Here is an 18,924-nt window from a genome sequence, read left to right on the forward strand (position 1 = left end):
GTAGTTGTGAGTGGTGGTTTACTCCAAATAATCACTTCACTCTTGGAAATTGATTGTTACCACTTCCCTCCCAGATCAGCTTTAAAGGAGCCTTGCTTTTGTGCAGTCCCGCAGGTGTATACAGTGCCCAGACAAGGGTTGTTAATGCCATAACTTGTGTATGTGAAAACACTTAGATCCCATTTGTTTAAGGACAATCTTTTAATTTCTGCCTTTCCTATTTATCCCCTACTCTGGGATCCGTCATGTCCCATTCTTCCTCTCTCCCTCCTTCCCTCCCCCTCCCCCCCTGTTGCTGCAGGTGTGTGTTTTGGGGCTGCATCTGGCAAAGGAACTCTGTGAAGTAGATGAAGATGGAGATTACTGGCTGCAAGTTACCAGGAAGGTCCCTTTGCTGACTGCTATCTTTACTGCCCTAGAGATTAGCTTGAGAGTTAAACAAAATCTTCACTTCACAGAGGCCTCATTGCATCTACTGCTGACCTTAGCCAGGACGCAACAGGTGAGAGACAGAAAAAAATGAGAACTTGCTGGATTATTGGATCTATATTTAAAATGCAGTTCATCTCACTGCACTGTGTGCTGGCAGCATCAGACTGTACAGCTGAGCAGTGCCCTATGCCTAAAGGGCTCTCTTAAAGCTCTGCCAAAGGGGGGGGGAGGGGTGTGTGTGTGAGAGTGTGAGTGTGAGTGTGAGAGAGAGGGAGAGGGAGAGAGGGAGAGAGAGAGAGAGTGTGTGTTATAGGTCTTGTATAAAGAGCTGCTTAGTATTGTATTTCCTTTCCTTGCTCTTCTGGATAATGCAATGTCTGTGCTGGAAGAACAGAATTGATCCTGGCCTAGTGTAAACCTGTAATTCAGAGCAAGTGTTTCCCTGCAAACATCCCCCTTTCATCCCAATATAGCCAGTACTGCTAAGGCAGCGCTGATCTGCAGGAATCTGCTCTCCTGGTAGCCATAATGTAAAGCAATTCTTGTTTATTGAGACGTTAGCACTGTCCTGGAGGAGGAGTAGATAAGATTATTTTCTTACAGGAGCTTACAGTCAAAGACAGAGGGTACACACATGGTGCCAGGAGTTGAGGAGATGTGTTCACCCAATAGCCATAAAGGGGGTGGGTGGGTTGTTTTTTCTTACTATATATTTTAGAAATGTGCATCTGTCTGTGTGGCCGTTTGTTCATTAACTCCTCCTAAATGGTAAGAGCTAGGGACCACCACATTTGATATGCAATTTCCTCTTATAATAACTTAAAGCAACCACAAGGGTTTGGTTGTTTTAGGATAGTAGAATGTTCATGGAATGGGATTGTTTCATATCAAACGGAAAGGGAGGGTGTGATAACAAGGACAATTATACTCATGCATGACCACAGGGAGGGCCGTAAGCTTGGGGAATGGTTATACTCACTCATGACCACAGGAGGGCAGCAAGCACCCCAGTGAGCAGTCCCTGGCCAGCAGCACAGTCCCCGTGACCCTGGGCTGGCCCTGGGGAACAGCTGCCAGCCACCATGCAGTTCAGGGCTAGTCTTGGGGAGCCCCTAGGCCCGGCCCAGCCCAGGGAGCACCAGTGGGTAGAACCATAGAACACTAGACCTGGAAGGGGCCTTGAGAGGTCATCAAGTCCAGTCCCCTGCCCCCGTGGCAGGACCAAGCATGGTATATATCAGTGTTTCTCAACCAGTGGTATGAGCAGCATTAGGGTATTCGAGAGAAGTCTTGGGGATACGTCACCACAACTGAAATGTAGAGAAAACTGAATTTTTGGTTCAAGTTTTACAGTGCTTTATTATTTTTGTACTTTTTACACCCAAAAATTTCATCGCCCACTCAGCTATGATTAAGTTGTTTAAACAAATGTGTTGCAATTGTAGAAAAAATGTTGTGTGTCTGAAAACTGTAGGTATTGGGGGCACTTATAATTTCTTTTTTTAAAAGGGGTACTTTATTAAAAAAAAAAGGTTGAGAAACCCTGGTCTATATCATCCCTGACAGGTGTCTGTCTAACCTGCTCTTAAATATCTCCAGTGATGGAGATTACAGAACCTCTCTAGGCAATTTATTCCAGTTTTCAACCACCCTGGCAGGAAGTTTTTCCTAATGTCCAACCTAAACCCCCTTGCTGCAGTTTAAGCCCATTGCTTCTTGTCCTGTCATCAGAGGCTAAGGAGAACAATTTTCCCCCCTTCTTCCTGTGACACCCTTTTAGATACCAGAAAACTACTATCATGTCCCCTTGTCTTCTCTTTTCCAGACTAAACAAGCCCAATTCCTTCAGCCTTGCCTCATAGCTCATGTTTTCTAGATTTTTAATCATTTTTGTTGCTCTTCTCTGGACCTTCTCCAATTTCTCCACATCTTTCTTGAAATGTGGTGCCCAGAACTGGACATAATACTCTAACTGTGCCTACTCAGCACAGAGCGGAAAAATGACTTCTCGTGTCTTGCTCACAACACTTCTGTTAATGCATCCCAGAATCATGTTTGCTTTTTTTGCAACAGTGTCACACTGTTGACACCCCCCCTGGTTAGAAACCAGAAGACCAAGAGCCCAGGCCCTGGCCCCAGTTAAGGCTTCTAGTATTTGAATGAAAGAAAAGTAGCATTGTCTGGGGTGATGGAATTTAGGTGTCTGGGCTACAGGGAAGAAGTGTCTGGATGAAAGCTCTGAAGGAGAATGGTGGGTGTGTGGAAAATAGAAGTGCTAGGGGTCCCTCTCCTGGCTCAGAGAAGGCGGTGATATCTGCAACAGTGACTGTTCTGTGTCGTGCAGGGTGCAGCAGCTGTGGCTGGTGCTGGTGTCACACAGAGCATCTGCTTGTCCCTCTTGAGCGTATACCAGCTGAGCACTAATGGAACGATTCAGGTGAGTGCTGCTTCCTCTTGACGTGGATATAAAACTCATTGGGAAGGTTGTGGCCTGCTCTGTTGCATGTGGCCCGGGAGAACTCTGATGCCATTGTGAGGAGTGTGGGTGTATTTGGGGGAGCAGAAAAACAAATAACCCATGTATGTTGTTTTTGTGGCTGGTCTGTTCAGACACCTGCTTCATCTCGTAAGTCTCTGGATGCCCCATCCTGGCCTGGCGTCTATCGTCTGTCCATATCGTTGATGGAGCGCCTTCTTAAGACACTCCGGTACAACTTCCTCACAGAAGCATTGGACTTTGTGGGTGTCCATCAGGAGAGGATTCTTCAGGTACGTTCACCCCTTCCCCTGTAATGGCTCCATAATCATTTATGTAACAGCAGCAGCCAGAATGTGCTAGACACAGAAGACACAGTCCCTGCCTGAAATAGCTTACAGTCTTCAAAAAAATAGGTGATGCATCAGAGAAAGGGACACATTACCAAAGAATCAGGCAGATGATGGATAAATATCTTGTTACCTATTAGATTCGTACTCCTGGGAGTCCTCATTTTGCTGCAGCTGTTTCTTGCACTCGCTCGACACAGTAACCCAAAGTCTGTAACCATCTGATTGGAAAAGGAGAAACTGAAAAGTGTTCTTGGGGTGACATCACTCTGACTCCATAAGTTAATGAAAATGCTGTAGTCAAGGTTCAGTGTCCAATTAGGTGGGCAAATTGAATATCTAATACTTACATTCCTATAAGAGTAGAACTTTGTCGGGGCAAATTTGCTGACATGCCCAGTTTCTAGGTAGGTGCTGAATTGCCTCTGTGTTAGCAAACTTAGCTAAATAGCTCTCTTGTTCTGGGGCAGGCATGCCCAAGGACCAGAACTAGCTAACTTTGTCAACCTCAGTGAGTTCAGAATGTCTGTGTTGTGTCCTGCTTCTATTGGAGCTGGTTATTCTGCTGCTTTCTCCTTACAAGACCGCACTTCCAGGGCACAATGGCAAATTTCTGTGTATTCAGCTTTTCCATTTAGGTAGGAGAGAAGAATTTTGGGGCTCCGTCCATCATGATTGGGATAATTTCTCTCTTTGCAGTGCTTGAATGCCGTGCGGACAGTGCAGAGCCTGGCCTGTCTGGAAGAAGCTGACCATACTGTTGGCTTCATTCTTCAGCTCTCCAACTTTATGAAAGAGTGGCACTTCCATCTTCCCCAGCTCTTAAAGGACATACAGGTAGGACCCAAAGCATTCCCTGCAGAGTACATTTTCCCACACGCTGCCCAGCACAGCTACAGAGAGCTTGTAGATAGCCCTTTCAGTGGGGATAGTGTAAAGCCATTAAAAGAAGAGTTTATCATGAAGAGTTTCTGGACCCTACAGTCACATAGCGAAGTACAGTTAGTTGAGGGGAAGAAATTGATTGGGACTTGAAGGTGACAATTTTTGGAGGATTCACTGTCATACTGCATGCCGGTTGGAACCTCATGATCAAGAGACTTAGGAAAACTTTGTTAAAACCTGTTCTCTAGGGTGGGAATGGGCGACAGGGGATGGATCATTTGATTACCCATTCAGTTTGCTCCTTCTGGGGCATCTGGCATTGGCCACTGTGGGAAGACAGGATACTGGGCTAGATGGACCTTTGGTCTCACCCAGTCTTCTGTTCATAGAGGCTCTGTTCAGATTGGAATTTTTAATTATTGGGATATCCGATTAGTATAAATTAGTCTTGTGAGGGGGACTCGCATGGAGAATTTGGATGCCTGTTTAGGTTGCAGCACAGGAGAGTGTCAGTTATGGATGGATCAATTTTTCTCCCCCTTCTTTTCAGGTGAACTTGTGTTATCTCTGCCAGGCTTGTACCTCCCTCTTGCATAGCCGCAAAATGCTTCAGCACTACCTGCAGGTGAGCACATGGATCTCTGGGAAACTGAAGGCAGGAGTTCTGGCCCTGGGTCCCTCCTCCACAACCAAACGAAAGATCAATCAATATTCCATGACTCTGTCCAGTGACAGCGGCTGACCATGACCAGCTCAAGAGTCAATGTTTAGTTAATTATACCCCTCTGCAACCAAAACCTACAAATTTAAATACATAGAGAAATACCTCTCTCATAGAACTGGAAGGGACCTTGAGCGGTCATTGAGTCCAGTCCCCTGCCCTCACGGCAGGACTAAGTACCATCCCTGACAGATGCCTGAAACAGGAGAATTTTTATGGGCCAGTTGAATTAAGCAGATTGTATCTGAAGTGGAAACAGAAGCCTTGCCGTGAACTCCTACTAGCTACTCCTGAACTACCAGTGGTGCTGGGGGGAAGCTGTGCCTCAGTGATTATTGGGCATCCCTGCCTCCTAAGCATGGGGAGACAGCAAGGACTTCGCCTCTTCGGCTTGCTCTGAAGTGGTGGTGAACTAAGGCTCTAACTCTTGTCTCCCAACATAGATTGGAGGGGCGGGATGCACATCAGGCGCCCCTCGTGTTGGGGCTAAGGTTCTTTCTGTCAACATTTGGATTAGAAAAGCCCTTTCCAGAGTGTGGTCACTGAATACATCTGCACACTGTCCCCTTGCAATAAAGATAAGGCTGCTCCTTATCAGACAAGGTTGCCAGTGTGGCCCTCGGGTAGGCAAAGCGTGAGTACCGTGCTTTAGGCATTCCTGTTACTGGTACCTTGTTTTTTGGCAAAGCAAGGGACCTGCCTCTGGTTGAGTGGGTCTCCATTTGACTTCCTTCTCCACAGACAAAAAACGGTGACTCCCTTCCATCAGCTGTGACACCTCGAGTGCAACGCACCCCCCAACCCTCCTCCAAGCACCCAAGCCCTGAGTCGGAGGCAGCTGAGCAGAAGGCGCTGCGTACCGTGCAGTATGGCCTCTTGAAAATCCTCAGCAAGTCTCTGGCTGCCCTACGCCACTTCACCCCCGATGTCTGCCAGATCCTCCTCGATCAGGTACAGGAAGGGAGAGTGAGATCTGCAGGGGAGGGAGTTGAGGCAGCTGAACTGATACTGTGGGTCTCTCAGGGGAGACTAATCCCTTTCCCTGAAACACACGGAGCCCCGACCTGCACCTAGACTCCCCAAATGGAATTTCAAGGGGCACCCCCTGCTCTTAGGCAACCAGAGTGATCATTTTGCTGCTGTTCATTTTGCTGCTGTGTGTTGGGTCCATGGCAGGTGGTACAACAGGACCCTTGCACCTCTATTGACTGCGTTACTCTTTTGATTTTAAAGAGCTTAGCAGCCAGATGGCTTTTTGGCATGGAGAAAAACGTATAGTGCCAGTGGTTTTCACACTGGGGGTCCTGACCCCGTTTTCATTGGGTTGCTAAGGCTGGCATTAGACTTGCTGGGACCCTGGGCCAAAGCCTCATTGAAAACGCTTCAGCCCTGGGTTATGGGACTCAGATTACAAGCCCCCTGCCTGAGGCAGAAGTCTTTGGGCTTTGGCTTTGTTCCCCCAACTCCGCTGTGGGGCAGCAGGGCTCAGTTTTCAGTCCCTCTTCTTGGGGTCTTGTTGCAATTTTTATTGTAGAAGGGTTCATGGGGCTCCCGTACCTTTTTCAACCCTGATAACTGAAGTAAGGGTGGTGGCCACACCCAGACTTAGTACCCACGTTAATGCAAACAAAGTGCTGGCCCCTGCTCTCACCTCTGTATCTACCAGCTGTTCTTTCAGAGGTGGAACCCAAAGCAGGAGCTTTGTGGAATCAGACACCGATCAGTCTGAAAGAGAGTCCTGTCTGCACACTCCTATCAGGACTGAGAAGTGGAGGTGCAGTGTGTTCATAGGTTTCACTGGGATTGTTTAACACAACCATTTGAGAGAGACACCCCAACACCCATCCCACTCAGTTTACCAGAGCAGACTGATGCTCCAGCTAGTCTTACATTCTAACTCTCTGGGCAGAATATGGATCCATACTAACATAGTGTGACCTAATGGGGAGAGCACAGAACTGAGACCCGGGATTCTGATTCTGCGTCTGGTTTGCTGGGTGAGCTTGGGCAAGTCCATCTCTCTTTATGCGTCTGCTTATATCTACACTTACTGGGGATCAGCGCTGCTGCAGTTGAGCAGTGGGATCAATTTAGTGGGTCTAGTGAAGACCCGTTGAATCAACCACAGAGCACTCTTCAGTAAACTCCAATACTCCACCCGCATGAGAAGATTACGGCAAGATGATGGGAGATGCTCCTGTAGATACTGCAGTAAGTCAAGTTACATTGCCTCCAGCTGCATTATTTGCTTAGCTGGAGTAGTGTAACTTAGCTAGACGTATGTGTTAGACAAGGTCTCTTTTCTCCAGCTGTGAACTAGAGAGGATGTAATTGACCCTGCTTTGTAAAGTGCTTTGAGATCTATAGCTGGAAAGTGCTGTACAGGAGCAAGGTTATGTTGTTACAACATGTTCATGCCATTTGGATTCACGCCTGTCTCCTCTTCCCTCCAGTCACTGGACCTGGCTGAGTACAACCTTCTCTTTGTCCTGAGTTTCACTACACCTGCCTTTGATTCAGATGTTGCTCCCTCCTTTGGGACCCTCCTGGCCACTGTCAACGTGGCCCTTAATATGCTGGGAGAGGTAGGAGTCCACGTTCTTGCAATTCTATTTGAGAAAGCCAAAGTGGCTGAGCAGAGAGCATAGCAGCTGGGCTGTGTTTGGAGCTCTGTTCAGCTGTTGTTTTAAGTGGGAATGGGGGCTGACTCAAGTAGCTCCCCTCCCTTTTTGCATCTCCAAGCTCTAATACAATTTTCCTCTTCCCCCTACAGCTGGATAAGAAGAAGGAGCCCTTTGCTCAAGCGGCAGGGCTGAATACACAAGAGGAAACTAAAACTCTGAAGTAAGTCTCTAGGTTTCTTTCCTTCTCCATGGCTGAGGTGCAGGGACTCAGTGCTCCTTCTCTGACCAGGGTGTGGCTGTAGGTGTAAGTGTAGCTTCCCATCTTCTTCCATTTCCACATCAAGCAGCCCAGCAGCCTGCCCTTGTAAAGCAGACAGGGCTCTTGGGAGACTGATGTGCAAGATCGTCCCGTGCCGATTCAGCTGTTAGTGGGCACAGAAGAGGTGGCTGCTGCTTGTTATCCAGTGCACTCCAGCCTATCTTACCTGTGCTTTAGGGTGACTTTTCCATTGCCCCAGCTTGGAACCAGTTAGCAGATGTGTCTGTGCTGAAGTACAATGACCGCGCTAGAGGGCAGTGGCACTGTTCTGCTCCTGCTAATTCGTGGTGTTTCCTTGCACAGGTCTCTACTCATGTTTACAATGGAAAACTGTTTCTACCTGCTCATCTCCCAGGCTGTTCGGTATCTGAGGGACCCAGCGGTGCATCCACGAGACAAGCAGCGGATGAAGCAGGAACTCAGCTCTGAGCTGGTAAGCATTGGGGGCTGGTTTCCTGCCTTCGAAGCCTTGCTCAGCATTCCTTTCTCCTGCCTCATGCAGACTTGTCTGTGTGGTGCCCAAAGGCCATCCCTTCTCAACTATAGCCTGGCCAGTCTAGTGGAAACAGCTGTGCACAGAATCCCATTAGACTTGGTACTTGCAGTGAAAGTATTCAGCCCTTTCTACCATGGCTCTCACGGCCATCTAAGTATTAGGGATGTAAGCGACTAATTGACAAGTTTTTGCTTATCAGACAGTCGACTAATCAGATAGTCGACACATTAGTCAACTAGTTGCTTCCCCCCCTTGCTGCCTCTATCACAAAGAGGCAGCAAGGGTGGGGAAGAGGAGAGGGTGGTAGCGGGAGCCGGCTTAAAAGCTGGTTCCCCCTAGCTCCAGCTCGGTGGGAGCGGGCAAGAGTGCAGTGGCAGCGTTCCAACTTGGGCTTCCTGCTGGGGCTCTTGTATATTTCAAAGTGGAAGCGCCTGCATGGAGCCTGGGATCAGCAGGACTGCCTGCTGCACACGAGCCCCTGCTGGGGCGCATGTACATTTCAAAGGTGGAACGTGCGCTAGTCCTTATCGACTAATCAAATAGTCGATGGAAATCCCATCAACTGTTCTATTAGTTAATGAGTTGAAATTTAACATCCTTACTAAGGATCCTTCTGTGTAGGGCTCCGTGATGCTTCGGAGGATGCAGACACACAGCTGCGTAGAATTTGCAGAACAGATATGACTAAACCCCAGAACTGAATAACAAACTCTATTCCTGGAGCTCCCATATAATAAAGCTTTTTTGAGCAAGGGCAGGCTGGTTCAGATGTGCTGGTTTCCCCAGGCATTAAGGGGTAATATTGACCTGCTTCCCCAGTATCAAGAGACTTAAGTCACGCTGCATAAAGCACAGCTGGGACAGTTTATGATGTGCTTCTGCAGTGCCTACTTCCATCTTGGTTTGCCTCTTTGGCTGTGACTGATCCAGTGAAAACACAGCCCTGGGAGATGACAATAGGCTGCCTCAGGACTGCCCCATCTGTGAATGAATCCTGTTTCCAGGATTCCTGTCCTGGGACAGGGAGGGAGAGCATGTGCTGGGGAAACTAACTCACTGTGCGCCTCTCGTTTCAGAGCACACTGCTCTCAAGCCTGTCTCGTTACTTTCGCCGGGGCGGCCCCTCTTCTCCAGCCAGCGGTGTTCTGCCCTCCCCCCAGGGAAAGTCGGCCTCCAAGATGGGTCCAGAGGGGCAGGAGCCTTTGATCCAGCTGGTCCAAGCCTTTGTCAGACACGTGCAGAGATAGGTTGTGAGCAATTGCGGCCTCCCCTTTCAGGATTGCACCAGGACTGTTTATTTCCACAGCAGAAGGCATCATGCTCAGTTGAGCATGTGACAGTTGTAACATCTGCTGCGGAGATGGAGCCTGCCCCTGAGGAGGAGAGAGGACACAAGAAGGTCCAAGAACATTGCCCTGTTCAAAGAACTGCTCAGTCCATGCATGCCCCTTGCCTGCTGCTCCACCTGCTAGAGCAATCTGGCCGGGTTTAAGTGTTGACCAGTTAAAACTTTTATTTTTATAGCTTGTACACAGCAGCTGGGGGGAGAGGAAGCAGGTTTTTAAATATTTTCCTTTGGGCATTAACTCTGCTCTTGGTACAAGGTGCACTCTTCCTCTCCCCGCCAGTCAGAGCTTAGTGAGGCACAGGCTCGTGAACGGCCCGCAATTAGAGCCCAGCTTTCTAGTGCTATTTTTGTATCAAATGGGCGCCAGTCACTGCTGCTGGGTTGGCAGAGCCAGGTAAAATGGCGTATGTGTGCACCTGTGTCCCTCCTGCTGTTGATTTGCATGTGATGTACATTTCTGAAGACTAGAAGAATGCCTCACCCCAAAGGTTTTTAAGTCAGAATTCCACTGCTCCAGTCTTGCATTTTTTGTAACTGTGCCCTATTTATACTGACATTAAAACATTTATAAACAGCAGTTGGACTTGTGGGGCTTTGTCTTAGGCCACAGCAGCAGCTTCTACAGTGAGGGCACCTTCCATGCAACAGAATCATGCTGATTTAGCCAGGGCTGGGCAAAATATGGCCCAGGGACTGCATCTGGCCCGCCAAGCCACCGGGGGGGGGGGGGGAGGGGGAGCCCCAGGTAGGCTTCCTGCTTGCCTTGCCCCACCCACATGCTGCTCAGAAAAGCAGCTGCCCAGCCATTTCTCTTTCTCAGCTTGTGAGGGCAGGGGGTGGAGGCTTCATGTACTGCCCCTAGCACAATCCCATTGGCCAGAAACTGGCCAATGGTACTGCTTATTTGAATAACAGGCAGCACACCATGCCCCTCCTCCCTTCCAGCTTGTAGTAGTCACCCAGGAACATGGCCTGTGCAGGGGTGGGGCAGGGAAGCTGCCTGAGAAATATGTTGGGCTGCTGGCTGGGAATCACCCAGGTGTCTCGTGGCCAGAGCCTGCCTTTGGCACCCCAGCCCCTCCCTTCCCCACCCTCTGCCCCCCACTCCTACCCGCCTACTCCCTGTAACCCAAACCCTCTGCCCCACTCCTGCACCCATATTCCCACAGCCCAGACCCCTGCACCCCAGTCCAGTGCCCCAGATCACAACTGCCTCCTTCACCCAAACTCCCTCTTAAACCCTACACACCCTCCTGCACCCCAATCCCCTGCCTAAGGCCACAACCCAAACCCCTGTGTCCTCTCCTGTACCCCAATTCCCTGCTCCAGGTCACAACTCCCTCCTGCCCAACACAAACCCCTGCATCCCAGGTCGCAACCCCTTTGTGTTCTAGGGCACCCTCTTCTGTATCCCAGTTCCCTGCCCTAGGTCACATCTCAACCCCCTGGTACCCCAGTTCAGTGCCCCAGGTCACAACTGCCTCCTTCACCCAAACTCCCACCCAGACCCCACACTCTCTCCTGCACCCCATGCACCATTCTGCACCCAATCTCCATCCCAGACCTTGTACTTCCTCCATGAATATCTTGGCAGAGTTGACCACTTACCAAATTCTTGAAGTACCCCCCCCCCATCAAAAATTATCGCCCACTCCTGTCTTAGACTCTCACGCTACTGTATGCAGTATAATTGACACACCTACAATCTCAGGTGAGTAGAGTTATTTTGGGTGAGGTGGAACTCCCGAAATAACTATTTTGAAATCGTGCATCTGAGGCAGGCTCCCTTAATGTGGATGCGCTACCTCAACTTAAGAGCCCCAGGAAGCGCTGGGTAGTAATTGGTTTGAATGACTCTGGGGAGTAGTTATTTTGAAATAGCAGCAGTGGAGCTACTGCTATTTTGAAATAACTGTTTCAAAATAAGCATTAGTTCAAAATAACCAACCCCTTAAATAACAGGCTTGGTAGTGTGAACGCTCCGCTTGTTATTTTGAAATCACTTTCTAAGGTAGACTAGGGCTTAGACACTAACAGATTTGTGGGTGTAAAACGCACAAGCTTATGCCCTGATGAATCTGTTCGTCTTTTAAGGTGTCACAGGGCTCATTTTTACAGGGCAGGTCAGATACCTTTAGCGTAAGGTCCAGCTGCCACCACCAGGGGTTAAGTGAAGAAAAAACAAAGCTACAGGTTGGTGCTGCCACCTTATTACCTCTTCATGTAACCCCAGACCCGCTGCAGAAATGTGGGCAAGTTTAATACAACTGAGCAGGGGTCTAGTTTCATTAGCACCTTTGAAAAACCACCTCTCCTTACAACTGCATTGGGGTAGTAGTGACAGGAAACCACTCCTTCAGCTGTGTACACATTGCTAATGGCGTTGCAGCATGTGTAGACATAGGCCAATAGCTTAACACCTGTGAAGCTATAGCAGGCCAGCTGTGTCAGTCTAGTCCTGTTAAATTTTATCCCATTATGAAATCTTAGTTGAGGACTGGTTCAGTGCAGCTTATAGTCATGCATTTTAGTCATGACTTTTACTGAAAATATGGACAGCTCACTGGTCCATGACTTGTGCTGTATATCCTGTCTAAATCTTGGACCCACCATGAGTGCTAGAGGAGAGGGAGGGGCAGGCTAGGATCCCTTCTGCCCCACAAGTGACTGGCCTAGGGGCTGCCCAAGCTGCTGAGGCAGTGCTGTAGCCAACCACATTAGAAGTTAGAGGTCCTGAAAAGTGCTCCAATTGTTTCCATCCATCTGCAGAATCAATTCTTTTGCACTGAGACATGGAAAAAGGTCTAGGTTGGATATTAGGAAAAACTATTTCACTAGGGTTAAAAAGGTGATGGAATCTCCATCCCTAGAGGTTTTTTAGTCTCAGCTTGACAAAGCCCTGGCTGGGATGACTTAGTTGGGATTGGTTCTGCCTTAGGCAGCCCGACTTGATGATCTTCTGAGGTCTCTTCCAGCTCTGTGAAGATGTGCATCACCAGTAGAAACATGCTGTGGGCACCCTGCTAATCAGCTGGCTGCCCAAGTGCTCAGCTTACAGAAAACCTGGTCATAGACTGTCACAATCTGCAGCTGCTGTGATCAATGTAATATTCACATGCTTACATATAGCTAGGGAGGAGATCTCAGGAATTTTATGGCAGCTATCACTTCACCTTGGGCTCGTCTACATTGGCCCCTTTTCCGGAAGGGGCATGTTAATTTCAGAGATCGCAATAGGGAAAGCCGCAGGGGGATTTAAATATTCCCTGCAGCATTTAAATAAAAATGTCTGCCGCTTTTTTCCGGCTTTTAGAAAAGCTGGAAAAGAGCATCTACACTGGCCCCAATCCTCTGGAAAAGGGTATCCTTTGGTATATATGGTTGTGACTACTTTCTTCCACTATTTGATCTGAGGAAGTGGGTCTGGCCCACGAAAGCTCATCATCTAATAAACCATCTTGTTAGTCTTTAAAGTGCTACATTGTCCTGCATTTTGCTTCAAGCTCTACCATGGCAGACTTTCTCCAAACCCCCCACCCAGGAGAGCAGGATGCAAAACTGAATAACTAACTTTCAGAACTAGCTCATCTGAAAAGCATCACAATAAAGTTGAGTTTACACTAATGCAATAGGCAAGAGAAAGGAGAAGTGTCTCTGTGGATAGAGTCTTGTTTAGTTGCAGCTCCTAACAGCAGCCTTCCATGGCTCCTAATGGTTACATTACCCCATGTAGTACTGTTCACTGCTATTTAGAAAATGAAGCAGGATCGAAACCACACAAGAGACAGGAGAGCAGACTGGTTGTTTATTGGCAAATAAATGCTGAAAACCAAGAGCCCTATATTCACAGGTGCTCTGTGCCCTGTTACATTAGGATGGTCACAAAGCAATCAAGGCAGAGTGCAAAGGATCAGTGGGGAAACAAGGAAGTCAGTGTCTCTAGCCACACTAGGGAAAGGGTAGTGAACAAAGATCTTGTTACAGTCAAATGCTTTTGCCACACAGCTCGAGCTGCCAAAACAATTTCACTTTGCTATCTAAATCCCTTAACTGTTCAGTTATCACTTTATAGGGAGAGCTGAGCAAGATGCCTATTACTCTATCCATTTTCTGCCTCACTATTTGAGATAGTTCAAGTTACAGGGCTCCTTGCACAGCAAAATGGGAAAGGAGGGATGAGAAAGCAGAACCACTAACTCTTGGCATACAAAGTAGTTAAGAGGCTCATTATAAATATACAAAGTGTAAGACAACCCATCCCACATGCTGTGCTAGAATGTACCAGGTGTGTTCCTTACCAGCTGGATGGGACAAGAAAGCATTTAAATTAATCTGATTAAAAAAGACTAGCAAGCTAACCCCCCCCCCACCCAAAAAAAGCAGGCCTGAAAAAAAAAAACACACCAAGAGGAGTAGTGAGGCTGGACAACACCCCACGCTTGTTAGCTCAGTCCATGCCCAATTGCTTGGAGGATATGCAAGCAAGATGCACATTCTCTTGCGCTGAAAGGGAATTTAGTTCTTGCAGTACCAGCCTTAGGTCATTAGATTATGGAAACAAAATGTAATAGCCAGTCATTTAGTGCTAGGCAGGGGCACCAAGCACCATTAGAGCCAAACAGGGCTGCTAATGCCCTGCTTTTTTGGTCCTCCATCAGTAAAGGAGTGCTCTGGAGTGCACGAGCAATTGTCCTCAGAGACATGCTATCCAAATACAGCTATATCCCCTACAGCTCCTTTTGATCTTCGCTCTGTTGGAACATGCCAGGGGTAGCGTTTCAGAAAGCATCCAACACCCTTGCCACACCGGAATGCATACAGTAATGTGGGGCAAGCAAGAGTCAAGAGCCTGAGAAGACAAGAGGGAGGGTAGAGGCACCAAGACACAAAAAACCCCAACCAATTTAATCACCATGAGCAGCTGCTGAGGAAGAAACAGGGCTGGCTCCTGGAAAGCCACCATAGCTAAAACACAAGTGGGGAGGGAAGGGCTCAGTAGCGGGAATCCCCATACAGGACACAATCCTTACAACTAAACCCTCAAAGCAGGCTGCATGGACAGTTAATGAATTCAGCTCCAGGCGGTTAAAGGTAAAGTGACCTTTCCTCCCCCACCCACCACCAGCCTTGTCACCACTTTCCAATTCCCATGTTAGTAGTGAGTGAGTTGATCCTGAAGAGAGCAATGGTCTCGTGAAGGAATTGGCATTAAAAATGCTCGGACATGGAGGGCTGCATTTTGCTTGTAGATTCTCCTTCCTGGCAGCATTTAACTGAGCAGTTCTAAGTAGGTGACAGGAACTTTGCCTTTCTGGTTTCCCCTCTCCCCTATGAGCCAGTCTGGATCCATCCCTGGCAGGCTGTACACTGTGATTAGCTGGGGAAGAGAAGAATTAGATGAAATCTCATTCCTCGGATAGAGCCAAGAATCTAATTAGGTTTGTGATTTATTTATATTTCCTGCTGTAGCCATCTAGTGTTTCCCAGTTTCTCTAGACCTTTCTCCAACATTGAGTTGGTGTCATTAGTACATATTCTTGCCTGGGATTCCCCAGCAACCCTTCAGTAGCTTCCAAATTTGTAAGTTGTGTTATGGCAGAAATTCCAGCCACCCCATTGTCTCTGCCAAGACACCTCTCATCAGGCTGCAGCACTGCACACAGACACTCCCCTTAAGGAATGGGTTTCAGAGGCACAGCCAAGAAGTTACTTCAACTTCAGTCTGCTCTGAAGTATTAGTCTCTTCCATCAACCACTAGACCTGTAGAAAAGTCCTAGGAAGTCCCATTCAGCCTTTTCCTCTAACCCCTGGGCGGGTGAGACAGCAGCTGAGGGAATTCTTTATATTGTTATCTAGGCCTTAGTGCAATAATGGTAAAGACGACAGACTTCAGTAGGAGCAAAAGGAAGCAGCAGGCGTGTCTTTGGGTTGATTTATGGCACTGAAGAATTAGGACCAATTTTCCTACTCTTTCCCCATCCATGTGTGGAATAATGTGTCATGTGCACCAAGGAGTATGTGGATGTGCACCACCAATAGAAACATGCTGCTGGCTGTGGCACTCTGCCAATCAGCTGGGCAGCATTTGAATCTCTCCTGGGTGGAAACCCAAGTGCTCAGCTTATGGGGAACACTGATTTGGACCCATTCTACTAACAGCAGTAGGAGTGACTCCCAAGTCACACTGGTGTAAACAAGGAGAAAGTCAGACTCCCACTTAATAGCCCCACTAGTGAACAGACTGAAGTGGCTAATCTCAGCAAGCAGTGCCTTGCCAAGCCCTTGTTCAGCACTGCTGTGCAGCAATGCAAAGAGCAGGAGCAGCTGAGATTAAGGGCAGATACCTACCTCATCTGCTAACAGCGCCAGCTCACTGCTGTCAGCCACTTCATAGTCATAGAGAACTCTGGCCTTCCGGGTCCCACTGGCTGGCGGCTTGACATCATTCAGGTTCAGTGCCCTGTCAACTGCTGTGGCAGGGTTAGATGCCCCACCCACAGTGGGTACAACAGGAATGATGGGTACAGCTGGAATTGTGGCAGCAACGGTGGTAGGAGAGGTGGTGGCTGGAGGTGGTGATGTAGATTCTGCATTGCCCACAAATGTACCTGGAAATCTTAAGGAGAAGAGGAAAAGGCAAGTTAGTGAGGCTCCAGCCTTGCCAAGAGAAATAGCCTGTTGGTTCAGGATTCTGACTGCTTCCAAAGGGGGCTCTGAGCCATCCCTCACAAAGGGCCATTGGCAGGGTAACTAGAGATGCAGAAAGGAAATGCACAACAGCCCGGTCAGCCAGCCCCAATCAAGCAGCTGTCTCCTTCGTAGCTGATAGGGCTGTCTGGTCACCGAGTCAGGCTTTGGACAGCAATGTTCACATTTACAAGAGTGTAACAGACGGTTCTCCAGTCCCCACTGCAGAGCTGGGATCTGAGTATCAAATCAGAAGTACTGTCCCAAACTGTGTCAGTGAAAGGTTTTAGAACAAACTTAAGTCACCAGGAACATGGCATTCACCTAAGAGTTGTCAAGGAGCTCAAATATGAACTACAGGTTGAACCTCTAACCTGGGACTCTCTGGTCTGACCACAGATATTCCAGGACCCAAGTCCCAATGGAAGGCTGGTGGCTGTGAAGCCTGGTCAGGGGAGCGGGCCAGGCCAGGGTGGTCGGCAAAATCCCTCAGCCAGAACCAGTCCAACTTGTATATAAGCAACCTATCACCAACATCAGCCTCTGTACCAAAGAATTGGAAGGAAACACCAATTTTTGGAAGGCTCCAGAGGAGATCCTGGCAATCCCCGTAAGCCTGACTTCAGTAATAGGCAAAACTGCAAAAACTAGCACACAAAGTTAGACACTCAGGGTGTGTCTAGATGGCAAGATTTTGCACAAAAGCGCGCACTTTTGCGCAAAAACTTGCCAGCTGTCTACACTGGCTGCTTGAATTTGCGCAAGAACACTGACTTTGTAATGTACAAAATTGGTGCTTCTTGTACAAATACTTTCACGCTCCCGCTCAGGGATAAGCCCACTTGCACAAGAATACTTGTGCAAGAGGGCCAGTGTAGACAGGCACCTAAATTTTTGGCACAAGAAAGCCCAATGGCTAAAATGGCCATCGGCGCTTTCTTGCGCAAAAGCATCCATTCCTATCTAGACGCTCTTTTGCGGAAATACTTTTAACGGAAAAACGTTTCCGTTAAAAGTATTTCTGCAAAATCATGCCAGCCTAGACGTAAGCCTCAGGATGTAAGTCATAGAAAACTAGAACTGGAAGGGACCTCGACAGGTCATCAAGTCCAGTCCTCTGCCCTCATGGCAGGACCAAATATGGTCTAGACCATCCCCGATAGACATTTATCTAACCTACTCTTAAATATCTCCAGAGATGGAGATTCCACAACACCCCTGGGCATAGTCGATGACTGACTAATCGAATAGTTAATCCAAATTCAACATCCCTATTAGACACACAGATAAACACGATTTGAGGAAGTGTCAACATAGGGAGGCAGGATTTCTTTACAAATGTATTAGAATTTGTGAAGGGAGTCTGGGGGTGATCCAATCCATGCAGTGTACTTGGACCATCAGAAAGCCTTTGACAAAGTCCCTGATGGAACTTACAGCCACACCTACACTACAGCTTACTTCAACAAATGAAGTCTCAGGGATGTGCATAACTAACCCACAAGTGATGTAATTTGTGCCCATGTAAGCAGACAGTGCTATGTCAGCAGGAGAACTTCCTCTTCCCAGGGGCTGAAGTAATTAAGCTGACAGGATCTGCTCAGCATAGAGTGGCAACCCTAGAGCGTTCACAGGGCTGCAGCTGCACCAATGCTACTGTAAGCTCTCTAGTGTAGCTACAGGGTAAGGACAGTCCTTGTGGATCAGTAACTGGTTGGAAATTGAGGGTCGGAATAAAGGGTCAGTTTTCAGTGAGATGAAGAGTGGGGTCCCTCAAGAATCTACTGGGACCCATGCTGTTCAACATATGCATAAGTGATCTGGAAAAGGGTGGGAGACAGTGAAATGGCAGAGTCTGCATCCCAAAGTTATTCAAGATAGGCAAGTCCAAAGCAGACCGCAAGGGTCTCAAAACTAGATGGACTAGCAACAAAATGGAATTCCAAATAAGGCTGACGGGAAGAAGAATTACATCCCCACATCTAGAATGGGTCAGAAAGGTTAAGAAAAATGGGAACTGAGGAGAACTATCACACCATGGTATAAATTCATGGTGCCTTTACATCTGACTTGTTTCCCATCCTGATTCTCCTTTTTGGGATGGGGCAGAGTGGAACAGCAAAAGATGATTCAAGGGTATGGAATAGCTTCCATAGGAGACCACCAAAAATGGGGCTATTCATTGGAGAACTAACTCTTGGGACAGGGAGGGGAAGACAGAATATGACAGACCAATACTTGATTCTGTATTCACCACTTCACATACAAAAAACCCAGGGGCCACCTTACTTGCAGCAAGTTTAATGCCATCAAGAGAAAGCACTCTTCAAACAGTTCGTTGTGCATTGTGTGGGAAAACTCATTGCCACAGGATGGTGGGATGGTCAAAAGCATAACTGGATACAGCAAATAAGATGGGTAAGTTCCTGGAGGCTCGGTCCATCACTGGCTATTAGCCAAAGGGGTCAGTGATGCAACCCCATGCTTGGGGCAGCCCTACACCTGACTGCTAGGAGCCAAGAATGGATCACCTCAGTTGCCCTGTTCTGAATCTCTGGGAGGCTACTGGGCAAGAGGGAGCACGA

General features: G+C 48.0%; 2 protein-coding genes across 9 annotated transcripts in view; one reads left to right on the forward strand and one right to left on the reverse strand.

Moving 5' to 3' along the window:
* NUP188 (nucleoporin 188) overlaps positions 1-10,228 on the forward strand; it is a 61,526-nt gene extending 51,298 nt beyond the window's left edge. For all 3 annotated transcript variants that reach the window (XM_075905731.1, XM_075905732.1, XM_075905733.1), the window contains 10 exons: positions 302-502; positions 2,777-2,869; positions 3,043-3,201; positions 3,958-4,095; positions 4,694-4,768; positions 5,606-5,815; positions 7,318-7,449; positions 7,638-7,708; positions 8,111-8,240; positions 9,380-10,228. In XM_075905731.1, coding sequence (XP_075761846.1) covers positions 302-502; positions 2,777-2,869; positions 3,043-3,201; positions 3,958-4,095; positions 4,694-4,768; positions 5,606-5,815; positions 7,318-7,449; positions 7,638-7,708; positions 8,111-8,240; positions 9,380-9,550 — 1,380 coding nt within the window. In that variant the 3' untranslated portion in view covers positions 9,551-10,228. The remainder of the gene's footprint in view (positions 1-301; positions 503-2,776; positions 2,870-3,042; positions 3,202-3,957; positions 4,096-4,693; positions 4,769-5,605; positions 5,816-7,317; positions 7,450-7,637; positions 7,709-8,110; positions 8,241-9,379) is intronic.
* A 3,206-nt stretch (positions 10,229-13,434) lies between these two features.
* Positions 13,435-18,924, reverse strand: part of SH3GLB2 (SH3 domain containing GRB2 like, endophilin B2) — a 43,734-nt gene continuing 38,244 nt past the window's right edge. For all 6 annotated transcript variants that reach the window (XM_006119057.4, XM_006119061.4, XM_075905214.1 and 3 more), the window contains 2 exons: positions 16,001-16,268; positions 13,435-15,028 (listed from right to left, as the gene is read on the reverse strand). In XM_006119057.4, coding sequence (XP_006119119.3) covers positions 14,921-15,028; positions 16,001-16,268 — 376 coding nt within the window. In that variant the 3' untranslated portion in view covers positions 13,435-14,920. The remainder of the gene's footprint in view (positions 15,029-16,000; positions 16,269-18,924) is intronic.

Source organism: Pelodiscus sinensis, chromosome 22, assembly GCF_049634645.1.
Source record: "Pelodiscus sinensis isolate JC-2024 chromosome 22, ASM4963464v1, whole genome shotgun sequence".
Classification (NCBI taxonomy): domain Eukaryota; kingdom Metazoa; phylum Chordata; order Testudines; family Trionychidae; genus Pelodiscus; species Pelodiscus sinensis.